Here is a 20,765-nt window from a genome sequence, read left to right on the forward strand (position 1 = left end):
TCCAGTTTTTTAAATTTCACGTCGAATTTCAGATTTTTCAATCATTATTGTACATATGATTAGTGTGAAAGCACGAAACTCATAGTAATGTACTTTATCAAGAAACTTGACTTTATTTAGTTTTTTTAAATGGAAGATAATTTTTGAAAATATTGACTATATTGATAGAATTTTTGGAATTTCTTATTTTAGACTTCGATCAACCTACAGAACTCCGTCTTGTACACTTTTGGTCTATTGGCTAATGTTTGTGTGTTTTTGTTTTCAAGTAATGATCAAAACAAACCAATAACAATCACAGGTATAAGTTGTTTGTCGTTAATTCTAATCTTGGTAGCTTTTTTATCTATAATCAGGAGAGAGATCAGAATTTTTAGGTAGGTTTTGTGATGGATAGCTTATTTCTACGTTTTTATTACACAAGATACACGACCAGTAGGCTCGGTTATCTACGAGGTGAACGTGACCCTGAAGAAGTGGTGACGTCTGGAAGATAGCTCTGTGCTCTTATTAAATTCGACATTTTGTTTGTTTTGTTTAGGCTTCTTTGATGGGTTTTCAATATACACCTGGCTCATTGTTTTGACGCAGGTATACAATGTCACAATTCTTTACTATGATTCATTAAATCATGGCCTCAATATGCTCTTTTTCGTGTAAACAAGCTCATTGGTGCAAATTAATGTCCTTGAGCTTTCGTCCTTTATCTCCATAAGGTTTTTCAATCATTTTTTTATCTCTTGCATTTCGATTCATACTTTTTAGGCACTGAATGGACTTCTTATCTCCCTAATAATGAAGTATCTCAGCAATATCGTGCGTCTATTCATGATTGCGTCATCTATGCTACTGACCACACTTCTATCAAGTGTCATCTTTGGTTACAAGCCAGATATCTACTTTGCTTTGGCCTTTCTTTTGGTTATATTCGCCCTCTATATATATCATTTTGATGGTTCACAATCTGGTATCAAAACGAACAAGAAAACAGTGAAAGACATTTGAAGATGAAATAAGAAGAAGATAATTTTTATTGGAGGTACACATTAGTTTATAAGAACATCCAGAATTTTTAAAGCTTTTGGATGTTCTTAACTTCTTCTTATTTTCACCATGTTTTAGAGTCTGCAAAGCCTTAAAATGTTCTTAGCTGGGCCTTCATGTAGGTTCTGCTTCTTGTTTTAGCTTTAAAAGCTGATGGAAGAGGCCCCCAAGCGGTTTTCGTTAAGACGTAATAGCGACTTTTTTGCAGCGTGATAACGTGATTTGGAATTTTTTTCTTCGTGATTGCGTGATGAGAAGTCAAAACGTGATCGTGATTTGAAAAATCACCACCCCGATACACGAGTTAGACTTTTTCAAAGGGATGCGTGATTATCCAAGTTTTTTGTTGTTTTGTCTGATCGTGATTGAAGGCAAAAAATTGCGTGAGATATCGTGATCAGAGTTACCGCTGGGCTGGGCCTCTATGGAACACGGTGAAATAAAGGAACATGAGAACAGGAATGACCCTGTGGATATTGATTGTACCGAATTTTAATACTGTAATGAACAAAATGATTTATGAATTAGATATTTTTCTAAACATTTTATATACATTTATAAGACTTATTTATTTGCACTTTTTTTATCAAAAGAAAAATCTATTCGTCCATTCAAAGAAATTTATGCATGATTTTTCATTTCATTCACCTCAAGTAATTTAACAGAAACTCCCTTCGCCACCTATCGCTTAGATATTGGGGTATGCCAGTAAGACTGTTGATGTTCTCACCCTTATAAAATTGGTAAAAATTATATTTTGTATTTATCGTGTAAGCCTTTCTACTCTACACGTTTTTTTTATAAGAACATCCAAAAATTTTTAAGCCTACGGATGTTCTTAACTTTTTGGATGTTAAGCCTGAAAATGTTCTTAAAATGTTCTTATTTTCTCCATTTTGTGACCATTTTTACCCATTTTTCTAAAAGATCGGGTGTTTTCGAATCTGAAAAAATGTGTTCTTCTTCTTATGTTCTTATATAGTTTGTTCTTATAAAAAAAACGTGTACGTTAAGAGTAAAAGCATCAGCGAGATATCAAACAAAAGATTTCATTTTGACCTAAAAAAAAAAGCTCTTTTGTGAAAAAATGCTTTTAAATGTTTGCGAAATTCTTAATTAAGACCATGAGCAATTTAATCTTAATTAGGGAAAGAATATTATTTAATTCTTTCGATTTCCCACAGCAATAATGATTTCTTTTTGAAATTTTGAAATATCAAAAATTCCGTTTTTCTTCTTTATCATGATTTTTCCATGTTTCGCATCTTGTTGTTAGGTTTGCAGAAGGAAAACTTCAAAGTTGATGGATGAGGTATTTACATTTTTATCACTTTTACAATTTTCATATTTTTAAAATTCCACGATTGTGTAGTGAGTTTCAGGAATATTTCACGTGCATAAAGTTTTCAAAGAAGAACATCCAAAATTTTCGAAGCCTTCAGATGTTATTAACTTTTGGAGTTTTAAGCCTAAAAGTGTCTTAAAATGTTTTTAATATTTTAACCATCGGAGCCTTGTGTTCTTATGTAGTTTGTTCTCGTAAAAAAATAGAAGAACATTATAAGGTATTATATAGAGGTATTATTTATTAAACCTAAAATTCATTAGTTTTGCCCTAGAAACTGCAACAAGACAACAAGGCTTAAAGTTCCAAAAAAATGAGATTAGCCATGCCTCATCAATCAGAGTGTAGCTGAGTCTAAATATAACCAAGGACCAATGAGTGTTCTGCTAAGGTCCCGGGGGGGGAGCACTCAAGGTAAATGACCTACCAGACGTTCGGCCCTTAAGGGTAGGTTTTTCATAGTTCAGCTAGTGCACTGTAAGGGTAGGAAATTGTGATAAAAGGCATTTTTTGGTAAAATTGGCACAAAATTGGTCAATTTTGGAGGAAAAATTCCACATTTTCTTGGAAAATTGCGACAAATTTTGAAACAGTGCACTTTAAGGGTATGATTTTTCATGGAAATTCACTGCACTGTAAGGGTCCGATTTTAGAAACCAAATTTTGGGTCGAACGTATGGTTGTTTTCAGATCGAGTGCCCCCCCCCCCCCGGGGCTAAGGTTAGAGATTTCCAATAAAGGCCATTGGTCGTTGGAAATTGCACACACGCACAACAAACAATACGTGCACGTTTTTTTATAAGAACAAACTATATAAGAACATAAGGACTCGATGGCCAAAATGTTAAGAACAAGTTTAGAACATTTTGAGACTTTAGGACTCTAAAACACCCGATTTCTTAGAAAAACGCACAAAAATACCCACAAAACGGCGAAAATAAGAACATGTTAAGAACATTTTTAGGCTTAAATCTGAAAAAGTTAAGAGCAACTGGAGGCTTCAAAAATTTTGCATGTTCTTATAAAAGAAACGTATATGGGAATTTGTGAAGGGTGCACAGGCACAGGGTCTCTGGGTTTTGTACCCGTTTAGTTTCAGGGTATAACCCGATGACTTCTTACTCCGAAATATGAAGCTATTGGTTCATCTTTTAAAGTAATAATCACGTTCAAGCTAACAATATAAAAGATGGGGAAATTTTAGAAAGTTTGAAATATGAGTCTCCAATATATTACTTTTCGAATAAGACACTCCTTTGAAAATCATTTTAATCTGCAGTTCCTTTTCAAAAAAGTATGTTTTTTCATTTTCTTTATTTCTCATTTTCACAACTATTTTTGGAGTGTGCCATTTTATATTAAAGCGATTTCTACATTCTTAACACTTTATTTAAATTTGGTTTTGAGATTTTAACTTCAACTTGATTTCCTATTTGCTAACCTTGAATGTAGTTTTTTGTATAGCTCTGACGGTGCTGACAAGTTGGTTGCAATTTGTAGCTTGACTTTTCCGATAAATTAATATTTCCATAACTGTCTTTGAAGATTTTTGAGGATATTTCTCGCTCTGTGTTTTCTAGGCAGTTCTGCTTTTTGGGTATTTCTTCTCGGACCGAAATTGGGTCGAAGGATCATCCTTCTTAAATTTAACATACTTCCAAAGGCTCATAATATACTACATGTGTTTTTATTAGTACACGTTTTTTAGTAAGAACATCCAAAAATTTTGAAGCCTTCGAATGTTCTTAACTTTTTGAATTTTAAGCCTAAAAATGTTCTTAGCATATTCTTATCTACGCGCCATTTTTTGAGTATTTTTTGAGTATTTTTCTAAGAAATTAGGTGTTTTAGTGCCCGCGAATCCTTAAAATGTTCTTACTTGTTCTTAACATTTTGGCAATCGAAGCCTTATGTTCTAATATAGTTTGTTCTTATAAAAAAATGTGTAAAACCAAATTCATATAATGCTGCAGCTTTCCCGCCTTACCGGGGTTCATGAATTCGCTGGACGGCTTCCAGCGCTCCAGGTCCAACATTGCAGTACTTAGTTCTTGTGTTGGACATGTTTTTTTTCTTCATAAGAACAAACTATATAAGAACATAAGGGTTCGACGGCAAAAATGTTAAGAACAAGTTAAGAACATTTTAAGACTTTATGGACTCAAAAACACTCGATTTCTTAGGAAATTGGATAAAAATGGTAAAAAATTGGTTAAGATAAGAACATGTTAAAAACATGAAGGCTTCAAAAATTTTGGATTTTCTTATAGAAAAAATTATTAGTTTTCGTCCTGAGTATCCAAGCCATTACTTAGACTTCAGATTTCAATTTTATTTCTAAAGTGACTGTTTTTCTTGTAAAACCTCACTCTTGAATTAAAACCTTTGGAAAATCCTTTTTATGAGTTTTGAAAAATATACAATTTTTTATAAGAGCAATTAAATAAGAACACCAGCCTCAAATGGGCGAACACCTAAGAACAAATTAAAAACGCTGCCAGCCTAAAATTTCGGGTTATAAGATGTTGACTTAAGTGAATGAAGAATTGATTGGCTGAATGAAGAAAGTATATTTTATTCATTTAGCCTTGGAAAGATGAAATTGAAAGCTGCGAAATTTACTGGGTTTCTTATAAAGAGCCTATATTAAGAAATATAAGCTTTGTCTCACAGTAGCCCTGCTATTTATATATCTCAAAAACCAAGAAGAATTATACTTACAACTTGAAGTTTTCATATCTGAAAATATTTTTGACCTTCTTATTACTTCAGAAGATGGCAAGTGTGGGATTACAATCAAATAGTGATTCCTTATGTTACAATCATAGTCGAATTATATTGAGATTTTAGTGTATTTTAACGTTTATCAGAATTTAAAGAGAATTGCTATTTTAGCACTTCAACTTTCTTTCATTGAATTTAAAACTCTATATTCCAACTGTAGTTTAACGCGCTTAAAAATCATTTGTGATGTTTAAAATCTCGCAGGGAAATCGCATTTGTCTCAAATATTTTGTCCATGATTGTAGTTATGTGAAAGGGTTATCAGATACATAGTGCGCTTGGAGATACAGCTGAAGCTCTCTAATTCGACGTTTTACTACTCGATACGCTTCATTATTCAATCGAAAATCGAACTAAAGAGCGCGGAGTGTACGTTAAAAATGTTATTTCAAACTGAGATAAAGTATAGTCTTTTTAATTCGAACCTTTATAACTCGAATGTCTCCTTAAATCGAACAAGTTTCCTCGCCCCTTCAGTTAACAATGTCTTATAAACCTTACTCCATAACTCGAGATTCCCTCAACATAGAACAAATTTGTGACCCCCGTTCGTATTGGAGTTATAGAGACTCTACTGTATTTAGCATGTGGTTTCAAAATTTTGAAAAATAAGCTTCCACGTCAAATCTTTTTCGCGCAAAATAATTCAGATTCATTGAATTCAGCTTTTGCAAATAATTTAGAATTCTCAAAAAATCTCAAAAAGTTAAGAACAGTCAAAGGCTTCAAAATTTTGGATGATACAGTGCAAGTATTCATTCACAACTTCCTAAAACGCTCATCCTTACAAAAGTGGGTCATCAAGTTAAACTGTAAACAAATGACGTCACTTTTTGAGGGGTGAATTTGGTATCATTTAAAAAAAATAGACATTTTTTCTTTTAATTCTGTAAGTTGACGTGGGTTAAATATTTACTCTGAAACTTATTACTTAACTTTGTGCCAAGTAAAATATAGTTTATATTAGAGAAAAGAAGGGAAGAGTAATATAAGAAGTTTGGCTTGGAGTAGTATTTTTTTATCACAATCAGTAACGTTGGTTGGTCGAGGAAAGCTGGGGGAAGGGACAGTTTCGATAGTTGAGATTTTGGCGCCCTTTCTTAAAATTAAATTATCTTTGTAAAATGACGCGAGTGAAGTGAGCAAGAAAATGTTTGGGTGTTTTTTTTTCTCTTTTTGGCTGAAAACTGCTAATTCTAAGGTGTAAAAAAGCAAAGGGGCGCCAAAATTAGTAATCAGAGGCGCCTTTTCCTACCAGAAAAATCGGCCGTTGCCCCCTTGCCACCACGCCACGCTACTGATCACAATCTTGTCGTAAAAATGGCACTTCAATCCCTATTCAAACTCGACTAGGGAGTTCTTTCTTACGAATTAAAGTAGAGTGGAGTCTCAATAACTCAAACACGCACGGGGGACACAATAGCGAGGTTAAGCACGGGTTTATTTTGACCGTAAAGTGCGATACCGTAGGCCTGTACATAACTTGCCAAAGCAAACCATGCAAGTGAAATCTTATGTACAGGCCTACGGTATCGCACTTTACGGTCAAAATAAACCCGTGCTCAACCTCGCTAATCTTGTTAGAGTATTTAAGAAAATTTCGAGTTATGGAGTATGGCTTATAAAATCATTAACTGGAGGGTAAAGAAAACTTGTTCGAGTTAAGGAGGTATCCGAGTTATATTTTTTCCTCTTTCATGATATTTAACCTAGAAATTTTTTCTTTTTTCTTTTCAGTAAAAGTTACACACAAAATGACCAGTTATCAAAAATCAATACACCATTATTCAAACTTCAAAGTTCTTGAAGATAAAGGAACATTTGGCTCGCCATTTACACAGAGAGCCAAAACTACCAAAAAGAAAACAGAACCACCCACATTGAAAAAGAAGATCTATTGTGTTACGGGTACCGCTCCGGCACCCTGTAAAGACTTTTTCGAACTAGTCGTTCACGTAGATGAAGTAATATTTCGGAAATGGCGCGTCAAGTTTAATAAAAATGGTAAAAGTGGCGTCCCATCAGAAGATCGTATGAACCATGAGCGGTTTTTAGATAGTGATGTCGTTCAGGGTGAAATTGAACGTAATCTAGGCGGTGACGCCCTACATATGGCGGTCGGTCATATCACTCAAGATTGGTTGCCAAGGTTACCTATCAAAGCATTGACAAACATTACGTCATATTTGGAACTGTCCGATATTTCAAGATTGCACCAGGTAGATATAGGAAGCTTTTTTTGGAGTGAAGAAAATCCCTTCCTCACCGATTAAATCTGATTTTACTCGTTAGACTAACAAACTAACCTATTGATCAATCAGGGCAGAGGGTGGGAATAACTGGGCGGTTGAGCGGTCGTTTGTTTGACTAAAATATGAGCTACGTTGGAGAGCGAGGAAAAGTGGGCGAAATGTTGCTAATAAATCGCTTTCAACCCATCCCACCGATAATTTCTCTTCGTACACTTGGCTAACTTTTACTCTCACTTTTTCCGGGTGATATTGTTCTAGCCTCGATTCTAGGCCTACTGGCGTACCAGTCTAATTTGCTCGAGTTTCAACTTTTGGTGCGAGAGTCTATAAAACTTTCTGAGATTTCGTATAGATAAAGCAATCCGATTTGATAGTTATTATAAACATTTTCCGTATGATTTTTTAATATCCAACATCGATTTTCTTTAGGTGTGTTCAGTGTTCAATAAACGTCTCCAACAAGATGAAATATGGAATGATCTTCTGTCACTTCATTTTGAAATAATTGTGGACGAAAATCTACGCGCGAAAAATCCTCGAAAATCACTGAAATGGATATACAGACAAGAACTCATTAAAATGAAGGAAAACGAAATTGATTGGGATAACATCTGAGAACTGTTTTTTCAAATCGAATTGAGTATACAGTCAATTTTCTCTAATTCGAACCTCTACTATTCGAATTTTTCTATAATTTGAACTAAAGTATTGGTCAGTTTAGCTGGAAAGTAGTATACATTTTTTTAATAAGCAACCGAGTTGTTAAGTTGCTAAGGCTCCAGCCCTGAGAATGGCCAAAATATTAAGCAACTTTGCCTTAGCAACCTAGAAAATCGAGGTTGCTTATAAAAAAATGTGTATGAAATAGTCTCTGTAATTTGAAACTTTCGAAGAGAATTCTTCTGCCAACTGTAATCTTGATTATTGGCCCAGCGCTAGCGATAGGGCCTTTCATTTGCAACTTTCCGTCCGCTGTCTGTCCGTCCGTTTTGGTAGAAACGGCGCTTGAAACCATAGTAACACACTTTTTAGTTTTGCCGTTTGGAGAGGGAAAAGGTTGCTAAAGTCGGATACTGGCTATAGAAGATATATTTTCTGATTTCGCGCTCCTTCAAAAACAAATTTCAAAACAAATCAAGATGGCGGTCGAAGCGAGGAGGTTGATTCATACTTTCTTGAACATTTTCTTTGCTTTAGTGGTCAAGAGACTTTCAAACCAAAGATATTTTGTAATGATTTTCTTTTATAAACCTTTTTCAACATTCTGCCATATCTTATAGTCTTTGCTCAAGTTTTCATAAAGTTTTATGAGTGAAAATTCTACCTTAAATCACTTTTATTTTTAGTTTATTGGTTTCGCAAAAAGACTTTATTTTTAGAAAATAATGGCTTCTGATATAGAAATAAATAAACTGAAATGCAGCTCATGTGTAAATTTGAATAAGATTGGAACTTTTTTCTTGATGCTACACAAGAAAACAGTCACTTCTGGATCTGTCGCTAACAACGGTCAGTGGCTGGTGGGACGTGGTATGATTTTCAAACTCAACACATGATTATTAAAAGTAAACTGATTCTAGAATTTGGTAATGGACACTAAAATGGAGCTCATGTGTAAATTGGAACAAGATTGGTACTTTTTCCATGAGGCTACGCGTGAAAATGGTTATTTTTGGATCGGTCTCGTTTAACGATTGGTGCGGTGGCTTGATTTTTCAAACTCGACACATAATTATTTCAAATCTGATTATTGGAATATGTTAGCGGAGACTAAAATGCAGCTCATGTGTAAACTTTAACAAGATTGGGACTTTTTTCATGATTCTACACATTAAATAAAATGGTCAATTCTGGATCTGTCGCATTAAACAGTTGGTGGCTTGATTTTTCAAACTCGACTCGCATACCGTCAACCGTCTCTAACTTGGGACGATTGGTCGAAACATGGGACTGTTGCATATCTGGTCTGTATTTTCACTTACTGTAAAATCGAAAGAGAAATCGTGTATTTTTAAATACGCCTTTCCTTAACTCAAATCAAATGACTTTGGAAGTTCGGTGAAATGGTGGCCGAATTGCCGTCCCATGTTTTTTCAGATAGTCCCAAGTTGGAGCAGTTGATGGTAATTATTTAAAGTATATAAACTAATTCTGGAATCTGTTAATGGCACTAAAATGCAGCTCATGGGTAAATTCAAACTAGATTGAACATTTCTCATGGTTGCAAGGCATGAACAGTGAAAATGGAAATTTATGGAAAAAGCTGACCTTGTGAAAAAAGATGAACAAATGAAAATGAAAACACAGGTTCATTTCTAAACAAAATAGAAAGGAGCCTTTTTAAAATGTGGCCTGATGTGGCTGATGTTTTGATGTAGTTTAAAGTAGTTTTGAAATTTTTTGAGTTTGTAAAAGAGGTTATATGGTAAGTTAATTATGTGTGTCTGCCTGGGTTTTGATAGTCTGTCACCAAGGGTTCACTCACAGGCAGTATCAAACAAACTGTACCCGACATTTTTAGTTACACCTTATAAGATTTTTTTTTCTGAAATTTTGAGTCTAGATACACAGGCTAGAATTTTATTGGAAAGTTGAACCTGCGCCTGTGTAGGCCCGGTTGGTAGGAAACCATTCAATAAATTTCAAGCGTCTAACCAATGAGAAGTACCGCGGTGATTTTGAAATTTTTTTTCCTGTCTTCACTTTGATCCATGTCAACGGGGTCATGCATTTGCTGTTTTGCACGCTCGTTTTCAACACGTTACTTTTCGCTGGGCCTTCACGCCCAACGGGCTTCTTGTTATATATTATATATAGCTGATGCACGTCGTTTCATCATTTTTCTAACGTTAAAACGACGTTATGTGGACGTTAAGCAGATATTTTGTTAACGTGTAGTGGACTGGAAAGTTCGAAACTTAAAATCAGGTCCTTGCAAACATTGTTTCCTGCGAATTATCGGATTTTCGATGCCCACTGTATTATGTATAGCACCAGATGATTCTCTGGTCCTTCAGTAACATATATAAAGCTTGGGATACAACATGGAGGCGAGGTTGGGTCTTTGCTTGAGGGTTAAATTGATGTAACCTGCATTAGAGTAAATTCTTTATTTTTCGAGAGAATGAAAATTTCGATTTTGATTGCGGAGAATGAACATAATCTGGTCACGTTGGCCAAAATCGCATCAGCGTTGTACCTGAGAAGCAAAGGATCCTTCTAGAAGTGTATCACAAAAACCCCATTCACTTTTTTGATTTTTAAAGAGTGTTCAAAATGTCATAAGTTTCTCGATTCTTTATATTTTTAAAGAACTTTTTCCCCTTGAATCTTAAAAATTGTCTCCTTGCCGTTCATTTTCGGGCTTTATATAGAAGAATTTAGTTTGATTGTTTTATGACTGTTTTTTTTATGGGGGAATGTGTGTTATCTGTTTATTTGAAATATTTTTTATACCTATAAGCTATTTGTATTGTACTTCCATTATATGGCAATTGCGAATTACAAAGACCTCTAATCAATCATAAATTGAGATTGAAAATATCTAGCCTAAAATCATGGCCAAAAATTTTGAGAAAAAAGTAAATCCCCTCCCCCCCATTTGCAATGTTAAGTTAACAGTTGCACGGCCGTGCACACTGAACATATCAGTTGCAGTTGGGGGAGGGCTATCTTTTTTCTAAATTTCTGAACTGACTTTCAGTGTTTTTCTTTAACATTTCTGTTCATGATTGTATCCTTGATACTCAAAAACTTGTTTGGTGTGAATTCAATTTTTATTTTTGTTGGACAGACATTATTCATTCAATCAATAGCGCTGATTTTTTGAAGCTGCTATCCTTGTTTTATCAAATCTTTCTTCGAATGCTCACCCATGCATGTTAGAATGTTTCCAAAACAAAAACAAAAAAGTTTCGTTTAAAAAGTTCGAAAAATATTTAATAAGTAAACAAAGTTTATATTGGAAAAAAGAAAGATGGCAGCTATCAAGGGGATTATGGAGAGAAAGTTCATTGTAACTTGGACTTGAGAACCTTTAATCAAACATAACATTAAAAATCATATTGGCTTCGTGTAATGCTTTATTTATGTTACAACTTGTAGTCCTGGTAGTCTATCCTACTTGATGGTGCTACAGATCTTTACGTTTGTTAAACTATACATACCAATGCCAACAAAGACTGACCAAAATCGGACTTCAGAAACAAAATGAATCAACGATTGAACGGAATCACATACTTAATAATCACTTTTATTTATTCTTTCCTAACTTTCATCGTCCTGTTACCTGAAGTCAGGAATAAACTCTACTCCAAATGTGTATGGAGGCTAGATTTCGTATCATGTAACAAACTGTTGGGAGTCGAGGCTGCATACCGATTAACGTTAACCATGTTTGTTTTTTACGTCACGCTGTCAATGGTAACAATAAATTGCCGTGGAAACCAACTTATCGCGTATTGCCAAGATTCTTGTTTCACGAAACTTATTGTACTCATTTTATCCAACCTTGCTGGCTTCTTATTTCCTTTCACACGACAAACGATGGAGAGCCTATTTCACATTTTTCTGGTCTCCTCTGCATTGTTTTTATTCGTCATGTTTTTCACGTATTTAGACTGTGCTCATGCGTTTCGCATTATATGGCTTCGCAAGGCTAGACGTTCAGCTGATGAGCCGACCTGTTATTTATGTACATGGCTATTTCTCATCCATCTCACGACTGCATTCTTGTATGCCATTTCACTGGATTTGATTCTAGCGTTTTTCTTTTTCAACAAATTGGAACAGTGCTTATCGACGATCGTGTTCTTGGGAATCAACATTTGTTTATGTCTAATATGTTGCACTATATCTTATTTCCCAAATCTACGGCAACGAGAATCGTCAAGCCAAATCGTATTCGCAACGCTTTTTTGTTCTGTTAGTTACGTCACGTGGATAGCTCTTTCAGACCCTGAAAATGAGCATTGTAATATGTATGGAACAATTTTCACTGGATCCATTTTAGAGAGTTCAACAAGTTTTCGTTCCTTGGCTTCACTTACTATGTTAATACCAGTCGTTTTGTATCAGTGCTTAAAGAAAACAGACACAAGCTCTTATACTCTATCGCTACTTATTGAAAACGCTGGTATCAATTTAATCCAATGTTTTGATAATTTTATTGTTCACATATCAATGGCAACTGCGTCAGCCTTTGTTTTAATGTCTGTTACTAACTCATACGAGCCTGTGCTCTCCATAGTCGAAACACTAGGCTCAGCTCCTAAAAGTTCGGTCGTCTATTTCGAAGGCTATAATCGAATTCGTTTTTTATTATTTTGTGCGGTGAGCTCTCTCCTCCCTATATGTTATTTACTCGTGCTACTGTACCGTGTTGTTGTGACGCTTGTTCAGAATTGTAAGCAATATAGAGAAGAACAACGGCGGATGAGAGAGAATGGTGAAACAGCATCAACGGTGGAGAACGGAGAGTTTGTTTACATTAGAATCTCCTTCGCGGAGGCTGTTCGTCAACTACAGCTCAGTCGAAGAGAATTAGAAGCTCTACCTTACAATCAGAATGAAACGACCCTTCAATACCTCTTATTGCAATGTTTTTATATTACGGGTCATGATCTAGCTTATTGGCATTTCCCAAGACATATATCGCAGACTTATTTCAAAGGTCGAAACGGGAGTAACGCTTGTACCGTGATTTCTATGATTGTCGGGCGGTTTTTTGCCCGTTCTGATCTCGCCTTTCAGAATGATGGTTATTTGAATACTGATTGGTTAAATTTGATTTACACCGCTATTGAGGATGGCAATCGTTATTATGACACCCTTATCAAGGAGGTTGGTGTTTTAGATTTGAGTATAGAAGAGGTTTATGAGCGCCTTGGTCCCGCCCTAAATGTGGCGTTGGTTCATCCTTCACTACCAATCTCATTTGAAGCAGAAGTCGAGACTGCAACTATCATCTATCAACTGAAACAACTTTTATTGAAGCGTCAAAAAATGGTTTGTTTGTTTATTCATAAGAAGCGAACTTCATCCTTTCTTATCTATGAAACGGGACAGATGGTTTACGTGGACTCGCACGCCTTTGGTGAAAATGGCGCACTAATGGTTTCATCATCAAGTGAAGATACTCTGCAAAACCTTTTAATATTTCTGAGAGATATTTTATGTGGCTCAGACAACCAGTTGGCTACACTGACTATCGTAGATTATGAAAAACGAAAAACTAAAGAAAATATGTTTTATAAATAGTGTAAATGTATGACCTTATCATTAGAAAATTCTGATATAAAATTTTGTTATTTTTTAACGACGAATATTTTCAGACGGATTAGTGTCGGCTTTTTTGAGGGATAAAGGCTGGAACACATTAACAAGCTGAAATATCATATAAATTCCTTTTAGTTTCTTGTGCATTCCTCCTTATCGTAACGTAAGTAACAAATTAGCCAAAATCCAGTGCTAAGATGTCAAATTTTAAACAAAGGATACCATATTACACGAATATTACTAGTCATTTTATTAACACGAATTGAAAAGTTTCGTGTTAAGAAAGAACCCCTTAATTAAAACCAGCCGTGGTGTACCCTGAGTATCAGAGGTTAAGTTTTCAAAGAAAATAGTAACCTCTGAAGACAAATAATAGAAATTTTATCGCGCATGTGTCAATCTAATCACTGTAGAAAAAATCAAAGATGAAGAGCAAATATTACCATATTAATGTCTAGCAGACTGTATCAGTATGCAGTTTACTATTTACGAATTCCCCAGAAACCTCCAAGTGTAGTTGAAATGAGTTTATTTCGAAAGAAATCTTTTACATGATCCCCAAATGTATAACAGTAATTACTAAACTTTTAATTATGGAAATGTCACTTTAATTGAATCGAAATAATAGACAGACTTTATGTTAAGATTCTCTACCACTGACTCTTTTTATAAAGCATTGATGACTTTTTGTAAGTTGTGTTTTCAACGACGGGAATAAAAATATCGACTATGACGCTCATCCAAGAACTTGGATGGTCGTCATGGTGACTTTTGTCTTCGCTGATTGCGCGATGAATAGAATCTCGATTCGTCGGCACAGCGTAAATATGATTTTGAGCTGTGCTTTTCACGGTAGCCGTGGTGTCCTTGAAAAAGCAAATAAAATTCGTGTTAATTTTTTGCGTGTTAATTTCAACGCCGTTGAATACTTGCCTAGTAATATTCGTGTAATAAGGTAGTCAAATTAAGGGCTCTGACCATAGTGAATTTTTCATAATTGCTGTGTTTAAAATGTGTTTTCTGACTGATGTAACCAGCAAAACTATGGCATGTTATACATTTTCTGTTAGACAAACTATTCCTGAATCTGAAAATTCAAAAATTGCATTGAAAAAATTTGATGAAGAAGAAAATGAAGACTTTTGCGAGGAAGAGTATTTCAACTTTGAAGAGCTTAGTTTAGGCGAAGAAAAAACATTTTGAAAAATTTTTCGCAGTAGATGGTGTATCTTTTACCGAACAATAAAAATTTTTGCGGAAAATTTTTGTAAATGCTTCTTTGTCTCGAAATCTTCAAAATAGTGGTTTTTCATCAATTTTTCATCTGGATTTTGCTTAAAGAAACATCCATAACTTTTGATACATCTTTTTAGAAAAATTCTCCGCAAAATTTAAAATAGTTCAATTCTTTGCGGACAGTTTGAAAAAAGTTCGAAACAAAAAGGTTAATTACCCATTAAAACTTAGCACTTTTTATAAAAGAAGGTGATGCAACATATTATTAACGTCTTTTTAAAGTTCATAACGTCATTTTTGCAATTAAGTTCTTAATTACTCTTAAGGGGTTTGTTTAAAAAGTAATTTATAAAGGCAATTTTTTGTTAAAAGTGTTAAAGAATCTAAAACATAACTTTTATGTTCAGATACTAAAATCAATTTTCTGACTATGGTCAGAGCCCTTAAAGAAAAATCGTTGGGTAAAAAAATATTTGTTGCCAAAAATAATCGTCGGCCATTAGCCTACCGGGTGCGCAAAGAAAAAATATACATGTTTGTCAATTTTATGAGCAAGCTTACGGTTGAAGATTTTTTGTTGATTTTTTTTTATTCTACATTTTCTTCGAATTAAATTTTGGCATATAGGGGGTATATAAAACTTTAAAATCTGTTCAGTCAATCAAAAGTTATGTTCATTCAATCAAGTGGGCAAAACCGTTAGTTTTGACTGATTTGATGATTTGTTAAACAATTGACTACAGTACAGAAAAAGACGTTCATTGAACATCGATGTTTTATCAATATTTTAGCAACTTTTTGTTTAGACTTTTGTTTCTTATTCTCAACCTGAGCAGTTCCTTGACAATTCTTTATCTTTCGGACCCCTTCGGATTTTCAACCGAAAGTTAACGGATTCTTTAAAAGGCGGAGATCCTTTGCCGCTCCACCGAGTCACACAACTCCTAAATTATTTGGACAAGTGCTGTGAAAGTATAGCTAACGGAAGTGTTGTCGACACTATATATATAATCTCCTATTTGCTGACGACACGAACATTTTCAGAGAAGTCAACTCAATTGAGGACTCATTGGCTATCCAACAAGACATACACAAGCTTGAAAAGTGGTCAAATGATTGGCTATTAAGATTTCACCCAGATAAGTGCCACGTTGTCACTCTCGGTAAATATTGGAATATTGTCCACGCGCACCCTTATTCACTTAGAGGTGAACAACTTGGACATGTTTTCGTTGAAAAAGATCTCAGTGTTCTGATAGACTCAGACTTATCCTTTGAAGAACATATATTGAAACAAGTGAAAAAAAGCAAATTTCATTCTAGGAGTCATCAGAAGAGGTTTCGAAGACCTACTCTTAGGTGCCAAATAAACGGGGGGGTTCGAATAAACGGGGGGGGGGGGGGCTGGAAAAATTTTTTGAAATTTCAATAAACGGGGGGGACCTAATTGCCGGGGGGGTTGGAAACTGTACTTACGAAAACCCAAAAATAAGGTAAATATAGGCTAAAATCAGGCTTTTTGGAGCAAAATAAGGGGACTTCTTTTAGCCAACTGAAAATATTCTTTAAAATTAATAAACGGGGGGGGGGGTCCTAATAAGGTCCGGGGGGGTTGGAAAATTTTCGAAAAATTAACAAGCGGGGGTACCGTTTATTTGGCACCTAAGAGTAAGCCTTAAAACTTTTTTTCACTCTGTACACAACATTTGTCCGGCCTCATCTCGAGTATGCCTAATCTGTATGGTCACCAAAACTACGTAAGGACACCAACTTAATCGAGGGCGTTCAACGACGTGGCACTCGGTGTTATAAAGGTGTGCACCAATTTCTTTGCAAGCTCTTTGTAATTCATTAAGAATTCAAAACTGAAAAAAGAATACAAAAGAAAGAATAAATAACTAATAAATAACTTGAACAAAAAAAATAAAGTCAAATTTGACACGCCTACTTTGTGAAAAATCTAAGTTCTAGCAGCAATGTACAAAGAAAATTGATATTGATTGAAAGTCTGAGTCTAAGTTGAAAGTATAAGTCTGAGTTGAAAGTATAAGTCTAAGTTGAAAGAAAAATGTAAAATATAAGTCTATTTACCAGCATGCCAGGAAATGTAGTGGTGAGAATCCTAGACAAAGTGAAGAGCTTGAATGAAGTATGCTTGAGAGCTTGAATTGAGATTTGCTTTGAATTGGATACTGATTGATTGATGTTCCCAACTTAGCTTAAGAGTTAACTGGAAGCCATCTTGAATTGAGTTGAGTTGAGTTCAGTTGAAAGTTTAGAGTGATGATAACTCCTCAAAAGCTAGTTGAAAACTGATGACAAAAAGCAAAGTGCTGGTTTTGTGTCAAGAAGCAAAGTGGACAAAAATTATAAAAAACAAAGTGGATATGTAATAAATTATGAATAAATCAATTATTTTTTGTGCATAAATTATATAAATTATTCTAAAATTGAATTGTATGTAAAATGCAGAACAAAACAAAGGACAAAGACCAGAACAAAGTGGACATGCAAGAAAACTTCCAAAATGTATCTAGACCCTTAAAGAAAGCTCTGTCCACATGTGACAAAAAACAGAAAGACACTGAAAAACAAGGAAAACTTAAATTTGTATATTTTTGTAATTTTTGAATATAATAAAATAAAACCAAGAAGAACACAAACATGAAATTTGTATTTCACGAGTTTCTCAGTTTACACTCGGATGGTCAGAAAGTTAAGTAATCTACCATAAGAGCAGCGCCTACGAAAACTTGACTTGCCTTCTCACGAATTCAGAAGACACTTCAGAGACATGGTCCAGACCTAAAAACGCTTGCACTTCTACACAGTTGGAAAGTTTATTCGCAGGGTGCGTCCATCTCGAACTCGTGATTACGAACTGATACCAAACTTTGCAGACGATGAATTCAGAGGTGTTCAGACCAAGTCGTTTTATTATCGATGTGTGACAGCATGGAACCAGCTAACAAAAGAGACTGTTAACGCTACTAGCATCAAAGCGTTCAAGGAAGAACTAACCAAGGCATGGATGGAACATCCATTGCGCTACGAACCAAGATCTTCTTAATTGTAGACGATAGATCGGTTTAGAGGCCCTTGTGTGCCTGGACCGTAAATCTTCATTAAAAAAAAATTATAATAAGCGGACCGCCTCCAATAAGTGGACAAAGTTTTTTGCATGAAATGGCCAAAACCCTGCTTTTCCTCTCTAATTAGCACTAGCACGGACATCCGACGGTCAAACTGGTCACAGACTGATAGATTAAAAAAAAATAGACATGAAAAAATTCCTAAAAATCGTAAATTTTCCGAGCCATATATAGACTTTGAAAGGTGACAAACCTACCCTTACCGTCCACACATCAGCACCGATTTTTGTTCTTCCATATCCTAGTGTATCTAGAAAGGCACTTCGGACCAAAATTTTAAAAACTTAACCCCTTAAAAGTACACATTTTTTAAAAAAAAACTAGTTTTACCAAGCAGCCTGCCTTACTCTTAGGTTCCAAATAAACGGGGGGGGGGGGTGGGGGGTTTTGAATAAACGGGGGGGGGTTGGAAAATTTTCTAGATTTTAATAAACGGGGGGGACCTAATTGCCGGGGGGGTTGGAAATTGTACTTCTGAAACCCAAAAATAAGGTAAAAATAGGCTAAAATCACGCTATTTAGAGCAAAATAAGGGACCTTCTCTTTGACAGCTGAAAATATTCTTCGAGATTAATAAACAGGGGGGTCGAGTGTTATAAATGCAAATCAAAACAGTGTATGATATAACATGAACTACAATATTACTTGTGCAAATCAAAACAAACAAAATGGCAGACTGGTTATGATGATGATGAGCTGATTTATTGACTAGAAAAAGTGTTTTGTATGTCAAATTTTGTTTCTTGTCTTTGAAACTGAATACTAACTACTGTAAATTAGTCAGAAAGTTCACTTCAGCAATGATTTCAATTCTTTTTCCAGAATCTTTAAAGAAATTTGCTTAAGTTTTCAAATGTACATTTGATATTTTTGTTCAAACGCTAATTTATTTTTGTCGGTCATTTTATTGATAACTAATAACTACCTTTATTGTTTATAGGGCTTCTTGAGCTTTAAATACCATCATACGGTCGTAACTCGAGAAAGTCCTTCTTAACTTAGTAAAACAACCGGCAAAGTTCAAAAAGGATGAATATATGTACGCATATGTAAAGTTGAATCCAAACGTGGTTGACTTTTTCTTTTGGTCTTCAAAATAATTTACCTCACTTAGAGTGTTTTTACGTCTTTTCAGTGTGGTAAATCTTTTTCAAAAACCTGAAAAAAGTTTGTTTACTCCTTAAACTTTACATATGCGCACGTTAAACTTTTTCATGCAGTTGTGATAGCCTAAATAACTTACGATCCAGTGGTTTGGTGAAATAGCTCCAAATTCTGGCTTTCTAAGTTAGGAGAGACCTTCCCAAAGGCATTTAACGGTGGTTAGACTAGGTACACAGACAGTCATACAGAAACACCACAAAGGGAAAGTATATCGCTAGCTATAAACTCAAAAAGTCTAGCTTCCTGAAGGCACGTCTCTTCATTGTCTGCGCTGCGATCAGCTTGGAGAAAAGATTGCATCATGAAAAAGGACTATGCACTTGAAAAGAAATTTAGGCGCATTTTAACTTTGAACCACAATGGCATTCCTTTACTTTTCTTTTGATCAACAACATAGAAGATTTTGCTTGAGAAGTGCAATCACAGCGTACGCTAGTGGAGCCCGGGCCTTAACTAGGATAAGTGAGTTTCTATTTCACCCAACTTAAGATGGCGCAGAACTTTTTGATAAATTTTATACGCAGTATCCTCTTGACTATTGTTTATTAGGCAAAGTAGCAATAGAGAAATGTTGAAATATAGCAGCCAATGAAAAAAAAACAAGCTATTTCTGATTGGTTACCTTGTGGATTTATTCACTGCGTATGTCCATAAATTTTGCCTACAATCTAAGATGTCTGCGACATTATTAAAAAAGGTCTATTTAGTAAATAATAATCATGACATATATCGTTACAAGAAAGAAACTAGGAGAAAAAACAAACAAACAGGAGATGTGAAAATCAGTAAGATAATGATACCATAACTTTTTAAATATATTTTTGAGAGGCTTTTCCAGCTTTTCCTTAAATTTTATTAAGTTATCAAGCTGCATGAATTCTTCAAGTATGTATTTTTTTATAATGGAATATAATTTTTTTTTTCAAGCAAACGCCTCAATCAATCAATAAATCAATCAATCAATCAATCAACCAATCAATCAATAATTAAATCAATCAATTATTCCTGATTATTTTTTAATGTTTAATCTTTAAAGCATTAAAGCTTTATAAGTGCATGACATGATCTTTATGTGGGGGCATTTAGTGAAAGCTATGACTAGTTTAAGAAATCGGCCTTTTGAGCCTTAAATGTTTCTTACATGTTTCTAAACTTTTTGACATAATCAGCCAATTTTTCATGCAAAGAAAAAAAAAACATTTGTTTTGATTGGAAGGTTCTTAAAATAACCGAATTAAAAAATGTTACTCTCTCATTCCCAGCCTCAGCATGTTTCTTAGATGTTTCTTAGTTTTTAGGCATTCTGAACCTCATGTTTCTTAAAATAGAAGTGTGTTTCTTAAAAAAAAACGTGTATTTTATGCCAAAATTAGAGCACAGAATTGAAAAGTTTCTAATTAGCGGACACTAACCCTATTCCCCGATGGTTTCCGCCGCTAATAGGAGATTCCACTGTAGTAAGTTTTAAAAAATTATCTATGCTGTTTGAATTCCCAATCTTGTTCCTTGCGT

The 20,765-nt window shown here is 34.7% G+C and overlaps 2 protein-coding genes across 3 annotated transcripts; both read left to right on the plus strand.

Annotated features, from left to right (window-relative positions):
- The first annotated feature begins 539 nt into the window (after nt 1-539).
- On the plus strand, nt 540-8,345 carry LOC136802143 (F-box only protein 36-like). 2 transcript variants are annotated; one of them, XM_067058862.1, is made up of 5 exons: nt 540-591; nt 766-1,039; nt 2,321-2,356; nt 6,911-7,392; nt 7,855-8,345. In XM_067058862.1, exons 4-5 carry the CDS (start codon nt 6,928-6,930, stop codon nt 8,038-8,040), a joined length of 651 nt encoding a protein of 216 aa, XP_066914963.1. In that variant the 5' UTR covers nt 540-591; nt 766-1,039; nt 2,321-2,356; nt 6,911-6,927; the 3' UTR covers nt 8,041-8,345. The 2 variants fall into 2 exon arrangements, with proteins under 2 accessions (XP_066914963.1, XP_066914964.1); XM_067058863.1 differs by lacking the exon at nt 766-1,039.
- Nucleotides 8,346-11,762: 3,417 nt separating this feature from the next.
- On the plus strand, nt 11,763-13,815 carry LOC136802140 (uncharacterized). The gene has a single exon (XM_067058857.1). It carries the CDS (start codon nt 11,818-11,820, stop codon nt 13,681-13,683), a length of 1,866 nt encoding a protein of 621 aa, XP_066914958.1. The 5' UTR covers nt 11,763-11,817; the 3' UTR covers nt 13,684-13,815.
- Nucleotides 13,816-20,765: the final 6,950 nt, after the last annotated feature.

This window comes from Clytia hemisphaerica, unplaced genomic scaffold (genome assembly GCF_902728285.1).
Source record: "Clytia hemisphaerica strain Z4C2 unplaced genomic scaffold, Clytia hemisphaerica genome assembly, whole genome shotgun sequence".
Classification (NCBI taxonomy): Eukaryota; Metazoa; Cnidaria; class Hydrozoa; order Leptothecata; family Clytiidae; genus Clytia; species Clytia hemisphaerica.

What these genes read in the sequence shown, in the direction of transcription:
- LOC136802143 (XM_067058862.1), top strand. Translation starts at nt 6,928, where the DNA reads ATGACCAGTTATCAAAAATCAATACACCATTATTCAAACTTCAAAGTT. An exon ending in ATATTTCAAGATTGCACCAG is followed by an intron (nt 7,393 to 7,854) that starts GTAGATATAGGA and finishes GATTTTCTTTAG; the next exon opens with GTGTGTTCAGTGTTCAATAA.
- LOC136802140 (XM_067058857.1), top strand. Translation starts at nt 11,818, where the DNA reads ATGTTTGTTTTTTACGTCACGCTGTCAATGGTAACAATAAATTGCCGT.